Source organism: Nansenia antarctica, assembly GCF_963989245.1.
Source record: "Nansenia antarctica genome assembly, chromosome: 7".
In the NCBI taxonomy this organism is placed as follows: Eukaryota; Metazoa; Chordata; class Actinopteri; order Argentiniformes; family Microstomatidae; genus Nansenia; species Nansenia antarctica.
Genome location: NC_137677.1, coordinates 11,571,625 through 11,583,509, shown reverse-complemented (window position 1 = coordinate 11,583,509; position 11,885 = coordinate 11,571,625). Strand labels below are relative to the sequence as shown.

At 47.1% G+C, this 11,885-nt stretch overlaps 1 protein-coding gene across 1 annotated transcript; it reads right to left on the bottom strand.

Annotated features, from left to right (window-relative positions):
* Positions 1 to 4,246: 4,246 nt before the first annotated feature.
* plpp6 (phospholipid phosphatase 6) lies at positions 4,247 to 8,896 on the bottom strand (the record flags this gene model as incomplete). The annotated part of the gene is made up of 2 exons (XM_080535887.1): positions 8,173 to 8,896; positions 4,247 to 4,614 (listed from the first exon to the last, which is right to left on the bottom strand). Exons 1-2 carry the CDS (start codon positions 8,684 to 8,686, stop codon positions 4,247 to 4,249), a joined length of 882 nt encoding a protein of 293 aa, XP_080392013.1. The 5' UTR covers positions 8,687 to 8,896.
* Positions 8,897 to 11,885: the final 2,989 nt, after the last annotated feature.

Here is an 11,885-nt window from a genome sequence, read left to right as displayed (position 1 = left end):
TTGAAATCAGATTCAATAGAAACAGTAAGGCAGATAATTTCAGTTGTAACTGTTCATTGACGATGCTGTTTAGTTAGCATCAATTAGAAAAAACAGACTTGAATCCCACTTGTCATCAACTTGGAAATTGTGACGCTCATAAGACAATAAAACACAGGCCATGGGCACAAGTTTTTTTCCCCCCCATGTTTATTTAGAAATACAGAAATACAGTGCAATCACTTTGGAGCAGACCTCCAAATCCCATGTAATAAACAGTCATAATTGCTACCACATACAGCCCATAGAACATTATGGCGTATTTAAATGAACACATTTATTTATATACATACATTTGACGTTACACTTCAGATTATACAATAGACACATTACAATAGATTAATTAATAAATTCAGTGTTTATATAGCTGGTGAAGTCATACAACGTAAGGTGAAGGCGAGTGTTTGCCGATTTTGTCTGTACAGAAAGAAAATTGGGGCCCAGTTCCAAAGTGAGCCCTGGACCCTCTCCTTAGGCACTTAGTGTAGTTCTGGAAAAACTGAACAAGTAATAGCAATATGGTAACAGCTCCGACTGGCCTTACTTTAGGATACAGTCGACTTCTACCATATTGCTTTGACCTCTCCAATCTTCTCAGATCTACACAGTGCGTCTACTGTTGGCTAAGGGGGGGGGGAAAGGGCTCTGCATGGTGTTTGGATTTTGGGGCATCAGATTTGCCAGATGGTCCTTAGTGAGTGGAGGACAGAACCGTAGCAGACATGGATTTCTTCCTTATTGCGTTTGTAAAGAGGGCCGTTCTGACGGGGAGATGAGAGGAAGCGTGGTGCTCAGTGGAGCTGCAGCGTGTGTGGTGCTTCCAACGCTACCGCTCTGGGTCATGTTATCATTCAGGGGGGCTGCGTCCCCAATCGTCTACAGTGGATAGCCCCCCTCACCTTCTAGCATTTCGGTCGGTTTCTGTTCCGTTTCATCTCCACTGATTGGAAAGAACACTGTATTGATTTCTCGTATTTCTAGAACTAGAGTAAGGTAGGATTGACTGAGACTAGGCCAGGAAGCCACTATCTACAGTACTATTATGATAAACCGAGAGAGAGAGCATGTTTGTGTTCAGACAGGTCTAAATCATCTCTCTGGACCTGGGTGGCTCTCTTGTTATATAATAATAATAATAATAATAATAATAATAATAATAATAATAATAATGATAATAATAGCCATTTAGCTGACACTTTTATCCAAAGCGACTGACATTGCAGTGAATGCATACATTTCGCAGTACATATGGTCCGGCGGGAATCGAACCCTCAACCTAAGCATTGTCAGCGCCGTGCTCTACCGACTGAGCCACAGAGGACCACTTCTCTTGTCTACCGGACCAGAGAACAGCCCACCGTCCCCTACGTCTAGTACAGGCAGGGTGGGCTACTTACTCCAGACGCACTCCAGTGCATCCCCCTTAACGACCATTCGCATAAATCTTCTGCATTAATGTCAACGGGAAATGATGACTGGAGTTAGGATCACACACCCTCACTGCAGGGATGGAAGCACACACTCCAATCGTCTCACTAGATTTCTGGGTTCTGAGTTGAAGTGCACAGCATCACACGGTAAAGCTGGTTTGGGTTCATACAATATGAATGTGTTTGGGTTCATATGAATATGAATGTGTTTGGGTTCATATGAATATGAATGTGTTTGGGTTCATATGAATATGAATGTGTTTGGGTTCATATGGATATAAATGTGTTTGGGTTCATATGAATATGAATGTGTTTGGGTTCATACAGTATGAATGTGTTTGGGTTCATATGAATATGAACGTGTTTGGGTTCATATGAATAAGAATGTGTTTGGGTTCATATGAATATGAATGTGTAGATGTGAGGTGCAGCGCTCTAGGGTGAGACAAGTACAGCAGGGGTGGGCGTCCCCCGTGGGGTTCATCACATGAAAGCAAACCACGGGGGACGAGAGAGAGAGAGAGAGAGAGAGAGAGCTAATAAGCTGCTTCATATTTAATCAGAGCGGAGGTGGTTGAGTGGGTGGACACCTCTTTGCACACGCACACACACGCCATTAGATGGATGCCGAACATCCGCTGCCTGGTACTTTCCCCCCTCACTGCCTCTACAGCAGAAACACGCACAGCCTGAAGTGGGAAGATGAAGGGGAAGATGGAGATGAAAGAAAGGCCTTCTCCTCTCAAAGGAAGGAGAGAGATTTGAAGACCTTGCTACTCAGCCGTTTCTGCAACACTATTTATATATATATATATATCTTTGTGAAAACAACGGTTGCTAAAAAGCAGAAGCAGACGACCATATATACAGGCTTACAGAGTTGTTGGTCTTTTAAGTCGATATACAAAGTGATCCTAGCATCTGTACAGTGAAAGAACCTTTTAAGGTGTAGCGACAGGGAACATCAGGGACAACAGCATGGTGGATGAGAACAGAAGCTGAACGTGGAGCTCTGGCAGACGCCCCGGGCTCGGAGCAGGCGGACGGGAGGCTGCAGTTCAGGCCTGCGTGTGTGTGCTCCTGGGGGACATTCATTATTGAAGCAGACCGGCCGACACACACACTGGAGAGGGTGTGGGTACTAGAGATAGCCCGAGACACACACACACACACACACACACACACACACACACACACAAACATGCACACACACACACACGCGCACACACACACACACACAAACACAAACATGCACACACGCACACACACACACACACACACACACACACACACACACACACTTCATAACAAGCTTAACCTGGGCAAGCATTAATGAATGTCTGAAGAAACAAGTTCATCATTCAACACACACACTAGGGGCTGTAGGGTTAACTACTAGGGTTAACTACAGACTAGGGTTATTGTGTTGGGAAACGTTGGCCTTTTCGGAACGATGTCAACACTCAAACGGCCCCATCTTGTCTGGTGAGAAACGCTATCACTGATTAGCTCATGCTGCTTAAAGTAGAATATAAAAAGAAAGAAGAATCCACCTTTATAAAAGCCTTATTCCCAAAGCCCTTTACAGATTAAACTCCTTTCACAGACAACGGGACGGTTTTACGGTTTCACACAGGGCTTAAGCCTAATCCTAGGCTAAATAGCATTTTCAATGAAGACTTTACATTGAAAAAAAGTGTGACTTAGTCCAGGAGTAAAGGCTTACGCCTTGTCTGTGAAACCGGCCCCTACGTGTAATTACTTTACTTCACAGTGAGTAAATCAAAACGCCTGACATTTTCAAAGTCCCGCAAAGTTTGAAGCAAATGATCAGACAAAATACACAGATACCCAAATTAATAAAATAAAAAAAAACAGCTACATCTGAGAAAAAAGGCATTGCCAGATACTCTCCTTCCATGCACAAATCACTCTTTCCACCCCCCGAGCCCCAGACCTCCCAAACAAGATGAAAATCACGAAGGTACAGGAGAACATCCCTCCCTGCCTCCCCTGAGCCCATCACCAGTCCCTAATGAGGCAGTATCCAGGCACCACGTCCCCCAGGCTCACACACCACACCCTCCTCCTCCTTCCTCTTCCTCCTCCTCCTCCTCCTCCTCCTCCTTCCTCTTCCTCCTCCTCCTCCTCCTTCACCTCTCCTGCTTCATTACCTAATTAGAGCAGAGGTGTTCGAGTAGGTGGACTCCTCACTCACACACACTCACACTCTCCCTCTCTCTGGGATACTTTTTTTCTTCTTTTTTGAAGAACACCTAATGACAGTAATAATAGTGAAGAGTGCTCCAGAGTCGATGCAGCATATGGTGTGTAAGGCCCGTCATTCTCAGAGCTTACGGGTTTAAACGGAGGTGTGCTTTGCTTGTGGACGGACGGACGGACGGACGGTGGGTCGGTCGGGTGGCGCAGATTTTCACTCAAGTCTTTGCTCTTTTCTTCTTCTTAGCAGACGATGAGGGAGTCGCCGGGGGGGTGGTCTGTCCTGTCTGTTTCTAAAGCGACGATGAAGAAGAATTGTGAACGGTGACATAACAGGCCGCAGGATCAGTCAATGAGAGCGGGGTTGGTTTGTTGGGGGGGGTGGAGGTGAAGGTGGGGGGGGGCGGGGAATCTTCATCTCCACCCCCCTCCCCCGGCCCCCCACCCTTCTCAGTATCCCAGACCCCGGACGAGGGACTAGAACCTCAGAGCCTCGGGGTCCATCCTCTTCCACGGCAACCCCCCGTCCCCCCGCCCCCCCCCCACACACACATACCTCATCCCAGCTGTCCCAGCAGCCCCTGCAGCCCTGCAGGCGACAGCCACAGCGCTTCCACCAGGTGGTACTGGCAGTAGCCCATGGCGAAGCCGCACAGCACGTCCGTCACGTTGTGGCGGCCCAGCAGCACGCGGCTGAGGCCCACCAGGCCGGCCCAGAGCAGCACCAGGACCCTCAGCGGCGCCGCCAGCACCAGGTGGGTCAGGACGAAGCGGCCGCACATGGCGGCCCGGGTGGCGTGGCCCGAGGGGAAGGAGTAGCGGTCCACGGAGAAGGTGGCGAACATGTCCATGCGGTTGTGGGAGGGCCGGCGGCGGCGGACCACCGCCTTCACGATGCCCACCAGGACCAGGTCCAGCAGCAGGGCTGGGGGGGGGGAGAGGGAGGGGGAGAAACAGGACATGTCAGAGAACAGAGACGACACACACAGAACAGACACATCAGAGCTACGCTCACACACAGCGGGACACATATTAACACACACACAGTGACAATGCAAAACACACACACACACACACACAAACAGTGACAATGCAAACACACACACACACACACACAAACAGTGACAATGCAAACACACACACACTCACACACACACACAAACAGTGACAATGCAAACACACACACACACACACACACAGGTCTAAGTCGATTCAAAAGATAGCGTTCCAACATGACTGGTTATGCTTGGTTGTTACAGCTGCTAGTGACAAGGCTGTGGCTGCTGTTAGCATACAGATGGTCTTATTGTTACCCACCTCGTCTGCCTGTCAATCACACTCTACCCTGGTTTGATCCTCACCACCACCTACAGTACTGCCCCCCTGACTGACACTGTGAGTGTGTGAGAGAGAGAGAGAGAGAGAGAGAGAGAGAGAGAGAGAGAGAGAGAGAGAGAGAGAGACTGTGTGTGTGTGTGAGAGAGAGAGAGAGAGAGAGAGAGAGAGAGTGTGTGTGTGTGTGTGTGTCTGTGCGTGTGAGATAGAGAGGGTGTGTATGTGTGTGTGTGTGTGTGTGTGTGTGTGTGTGTGTGTGTGAGAGAGAGAGCGAGAGAGAGTGTGTGTATGTGTGTGTGTGTGAGGGAGAGAGAGAGAGAGAGAGAGAGAGAGAGGGTGTGTGTGTCTGTGTGTGTGTGTGCGTGCGTGTGAGATAGAGAGAGTGTGTATGGAATGGAATGGAATGGAATGGAATGGACTTTATTTGTCATTGCTACTGTACAGGTACCAAACAACGAAATTTAGGAGGGGTGGCTCCCCTGGTGTTAGGAAAGGGGAAAACAAATAATAAAAATAATAAAATAAATAAAAATAAAACACATTTTAGAAAAAGCACAAAATAGGGTTAGGGTTAGGGTTAGGGTTAGGGTTAGGGTTAGGGGTTAGGGGTTAGGGGTTAGGGTTAGGTATGTGTGTGTGTGTGAGAGAGAGAGAGAGAGAGAGAGAGAGATAGAGAGAGTGTGTGTGTATGTGTGTGTGTGTGTGTGTGTGTGTGTGAGTTTGGTGACGGAGAGAAGACTGCGGGCCAGTGCCAGTTGCTTGTTTAAAGCCCAGCGTATAATGTCACCACCGGGATGGAAACACTGCAGCAAGCAGGAGGCTCGTCTCTCTCTACACCCCCCCCCCCCGCCCTCCTTTCACTCTCTCACTCACACACACACACACACACACACACACACACACACACACACACACACACACACACACACACACACACACCGCCTTTCTCCTGCATCTGACTGCACTGCATCCCACAGCAAGACTCTCCGTGTCTATATTTCTCTCACCAAACACACACACACACACACGCGCGGTCTGCCGGAGCATGGCGCTGCGCGGATGATGTGATCTGTTGTATTGATCTTGGTGTACAGGCTGACCCCTTTAGGACTGGCAGATAATGAACAGAGTCGAGAGGGGAGAGAGAAGACACGCAGCCAGATACTGCACACAGCATCGCTCGCTCGCTCCCCCCCGCCACACGGTGGGAGGCGCGAGGACTTCAACATTCAGACAAAGACAAGGCAGAAATCAACCAGCCATTGGTTAAGCTGAGACACCATTCAGATACTTCAGTGTCACACCACCCAGGGCACAACTGACCCAAATGAACCCAGCCATGCTGTTCAGACAGTCTTGGGGTGTTAGCTTAGAATAACTGTCTGCTCTGCTCTGCTCTAGACAAGACTCCCTCCCTCCCTCCCTCTGCCCAACTGTAGATGCATTTCTGTCTGAACCCCCCCCCCCCCCCCCCCCATCCTGTGCTATCAGTTCAAGTCCGTCCGCAGAGGAAATAACCGATCCATCAGTGTCCCTTTATCAGGCGGCCCAGAGCAGGTGTGACAAGGCCGGTCCCTAGTCACCTACTCCTGACAAACAGCAGATGCCAGTGTGTGTGTGTGTGGGGGGGGGTATACAGTGTATTTCTGGAATAACCACTTTTGGAGCCTGTGTGAGCCTTGTGTGTGTGTGTGTGTGTGTGTGTGTGTGTGTGTGTGTGTGTGTGTGTGTGTGTGTGTGTGTGCGTGTGTGTGTGTGTGTGTGTGTGTGTGTGTGTGTGTGTCTGCAAGTGTTTACTGAGGTATACCTCTGTTATACACACAGCGAGTCGTCATAACCGTGGGTTTTTTGTCTGGTTGTCTGGGTGAGGTGACTGGTTGTCTGGGTGAGGTGACTGGTTGTCTGGGTGAGGTGACTGGCGTCGGTGACTCTTTGCACCCTAGTCTACCTACTGGGTGCACAGCGATGGAGAAGTCTCACTCTTCTCACAAATAACGCCATCTCCTAAACAAGGCTATGTGTTCTAGAGTATGGCAGAGATGTTCATCTGAGTGTGTGTGTGTGTTTGTGTGTGTGTATGTGTGTGTGTGTGTGTGTGTGAGTGTCCTACTAGACAAAATAGAGCACTTTAGATATTAAACATGTATCACCTTAGCCAAGCGTGAGTCGTGGAGCAGAGACGGACAGATCTCTGGAGGAGGGGATGGATGGAGAGAGAGGGAGGAACAAAAGATGGGAGGTGGCAGGTGGTGTCAGGGGAAGAACAGGTGAAGGAGGGCAGGATGAACAGAGGATGGCCAGCTACAGGTGGGAAGGAGCTGGCACGAGAAAGAGAGAGAGAGAAAAGGGAGAGAGAATACAAAAATAAAAGATGGTGTAGGACTTTAAGTGCGTGTGTGTCTGAAGTATGAAAGGGGGAGGGGTTTGGGGCGGGATGCATGACAGGGGGGTGTGGTGGCAACTGTCGACCAGCAGCACTGCACCACCACTGGTGCATCTCTGGTGCAATCTGTAGCATTCCCTCTTTTTCCCTCATCTGCACTGATCTGAAACCCCCCCATGACAGTTGAAAGCAATAGGATGCGTCCTGGGGGAAATGTCAACTAGTCTAGATTGTGTTTTTTTTGTCCTTTTTCCAATCCTATCAATCAATTCCTATCAATGCAGATGTAGGTAGGAGACACGTCGAGATCCACCCAGTGCAGTGTGACCCCAACAAAACCCACCACATATAAAACGTATAATATTATTTTATTTACCCATGAACAGGTTGAGCATGACTTTTGACTTATTTTTATTATCTATTCTTTTTTTTTAGATTTTTTTTGTTTTTGTCCTTTTTCAATCCTAGTATCAATTCCTATCAATGCAGATTTAGCTAGGAGACAAGGAGAGATCCACCCAGTGCAGTGTAACCCAACAAAACCCACCACATATAAACGTATTATATTATTTATTTATTTTAGTCTTTTTTTTCCTAGCACCAGGGGAGCCCCCCCTCCCAAATGTCGTTGTAGGGTACCTGTACTATATTAATGACAATAAAGACCATTCATTCATTCATTCATGCATTCATCCATCCATTCATCCATTCATTCAATCATTCATGTATTCATTCATTCATTCATTCATTCATTCATTTACCCACCCATGAACAGGTTGAGCATGACTTCTTGCCCGGCCACGGTGTCGCTCTTCCACAGACAGTAACCTGTCCCCACCAGCCAGGGGATGCCGTGGCCCGACACCTCGATCAGCTTCATCAGGGGGCGGATAGACCCCCAGGACGAGTCTTCGCAGGCGCACACGCCCAGCCGCTTGGAGAGCCACAGGTCGATGGCCAGCAGGGAGCTCAGCGCGATCTGGAGGAAGGACGGGTTGAGTCGCATGCAATCCTCCTCGGGCATCATCTGTGGTGGTCCCCCCGTGGTCGTGGTGGAGGAGCCGGAGCCCCGACGCCGGGTAGGGCTCTCCCTCTCCGAGGCTCGTAGCCGGGCCGTGGTGGGGTCGGAGCCCTGGCGCTGGAGGAGGAGGGGGTGGTGGTGGTCCCGGGGGGCTGGAGGGGAGGCTCGGTTCAGCGACATGAACTCGTAGCGAGTAGGGCTGCCCCGACCACCACCACCACCGCCGGAGGCGTTTCTGGCTTTCGGAGAAGAAGGCATTTTTGTTTTCTTTTTGGGGGGTTTTATTCAGTGCGGTTATAATCCAAATGTGTCTGTTGGCAGGTTGTCAGTGGTGGTAGTTTTAGTTTCTCTCTCCTCGGTTCATCATCTTCTCACAGGTGACAGCAGCTCCTCCGTTCACTTTCCAGAAACGCCATCTTTGTTGTTCCTTGCCGCAGCAGAGCACTCTGGGAAGACGTGTGTTGGAAAGGGTGCCGGCGCAGATCACGTGATTGTAAAGTGAAGCTAAACGGCAAGAAAGGGCATTAGTCATAAGAACGCCCACCTGAATGCAAAAGACTATTCTTATCATAAATATATACAGTATATATATATATATATAACATTTTGTTTTTAAATGTTTCTATGTCTTGATTATGCACTTATAAGGGGAAAACCACTAATGTAAAAAGGGTAGGCGCATTAATATAGTTTTTTGTTTGGTACTTTTGAGTTTTCTGTTAAGATGCGCAAGTGAAATTGTGTTGTTGTTGTTTTTGATTATGCACTCATGGGGAAATAAAAATAAATAAAAATAAAATAAACATGCATGTAACAAGGGTAGCGCAATAAGCCATGGCTTCAGCCTACACCTTTTTGGTCCTGGTACGCATTGTGACTGTGTACATTTTTAAATATATGTATTGTGAATTGTATAAGGGAACAAAATAAACATTCTCAATCAATCATAAAAAAAAAAACAGTCGGCTCTGTCATGAAACTGAAATACATATTACTTGTGTTTTGCAACACATTCTTAACATATGAAGCTAAACCTCAAAGCTCAAATTCTTTGAACATTAACTCGTCTTTTGCACAATGTGTTCTAGAATCCTAGTAGTTATAGATAAAGATAAGATACCAAAAAAGAGTAATACACTTTACAACTACTACAATCACCTGTCCCCTCAGACCTATGGAGGGTGGATCGTGCCATATTCAAATGCAATACACACATCGGAATGCAATACACACATCGGAATGCAATACACGTGTAACACTAAATACAATGCAAAAATACGGCATATTTGTGCCAAAATAAAATCAATGTGTATTACATTTGAGCGCAGCGTATTACATTTGGTCATGAGTGTATTCCATTGAGCATGTGTATTACATTTGAGCGCAGCGTATTACATTTGGTCATGAGTGTATCACATTTGAGCGCAGCGTATTACATTTGGTGATGAGTGTATTACATTTGAGTGTCGGTGTAATAATTTGCATTGCTTTTCGATATCCGGTGTCATTTGCATTGTATTGCATTCGAGTGTTGGGTACTAATTTGAATTGCTTTTCGATATCCGATGTAATTTGCATTGTATTGCATTCCGATGTAGGTACCATATTTTTCTTCCGGTTCCGGCCATAGGTTCTGCCCTTTCCGGCCATAGGTAGCGCTATGATTCGCTATGATTCGCTATGATTCGCGATGCCAACGATGACGATGAAGACCCGTTAGTAGATCTGAAACTGTTGTGTGTGTGTGTTTCGCGCGCCCGCGCGTGTGACCAATGTGTCACAGTGTGTGTGTTCAAGTGGTATCTTTGTAATCATGACAAGGTAGACATTTCTACACATCTCTGCATTCTCTGTGCCATTATGCTTGTTAATCATTTTAATTCGTTAGAGTAAACTAATAGGTATGAAATGAAAAAAAGATTCATTACCTTTAGCTATGGTTAATGTAATAGGGTCAACCATTACATATCTTCTCCTATTATCTTTTATCACTTTCTCTTCAGAGAATGGTAGAGATGTATTAATTACTATGGCCACACCCCTCTTCTTACCATATGCCATCTCCCCCATCCCGGCCCCCCCCGCCCCCCCCCTGGACATGCATACAACCTCCCCTACCCCTACCCATCTCCCCTAACCCTGCCACCCCCCTGATATGCATACAGCCTCCCCTACCCCTGATGACACCCAACCTTGGCACCAAAGGTTTTATCACATGAATACATTTGCCGTCAAGAAAGTTTAAATCATGTTTACATCCAATGGACAATAATTGAAAAAGGTCTATGGTGAAAATGAGTCCACAGGAGGATCCATATATCATGCTTGAACGCTTGTGAACCCTGTTGGAATTTCCACACATTTTATACTTTTATTTGATCTTCATATGAGTCCCATAGTCTGATGATGACTTTCAAGCATGACTGTATACAGTGTATTGAGGGAGGGGGATTTGGAAAGTAGCTTGTGTTGTTAGTGCAGAACAGTATACAAAGCTCCAAATCCCACAAAACAAGGTTATGTGATATATTTTGTAACCATATTGTCCTTTTAAATTGTATTAATGATCACTGTTATTGGATATTATGATCATAGGTCTCCGAGTCCAACAATCAATGAGACGCATTGACCCAGAGGGAGTATTGGAGCGTACATTAAGTCTGAACACAATAAGAAGAAGGGTGTACAGTGTCCCCGCACCAAACTGCTTGTGGCACATTGATGGGAATCATAAGCTTATCAGGTATCCATAGATAATATTGGTCAGAAGTGATGAATAACAAGTCATTGAGAAAAACAAAATCATATTCATCATAAATGTGTCTCATTTCTTTTGTTTTCTGAAGGTGGCGCATCATTATCCATGGAGGGATAGATGGTTTCAGCAGAATGGTTGTGTTTCTGAAAGCATCCAACAACAACCGTGCCGAGACAGTCTGTTCCCATTTTCTTGAGGCTGTCCATGCACACGGCTTGCCATCCAGGGTTCGCAGCGATAAAGGGGGCGAGAACAGGGATGTAGCAAGCTACATGGTGTAAAAAAGGTGAAGGACCTGACACTCCTTCAGCCCCTTCCTCAGCTGTTTCACCTGCTCCCTTCTCCGGCCAAGGACCTACAATAATAGTTATTAGAAGAAAAAGATTTATAATAGTTATTAGAAGAAGAATCCACTTCTATGGCCAATGCCTTGGTTAAGGCATGAGCCTAACCTTCACCACCACCATCAAGAAGGCACAACAGTGGCTATACACCCTGAGAGTCCTCAGGAAGGAACACAGCAAGCAGGAGATACTGGTGACCTTCTACCGCGGCGCAGTGGAGAGCATCCTCACCTACGGCATCTGCAACTGGTTCTCCAGCTGCACAACAGCGGAGAGAAATGCGCTACAGAGAGTCGTGAGAACAGCACAGAAGATCACCGGCGCCCCCCTCCCCTCTCTGGAAGAGCTGTACAAC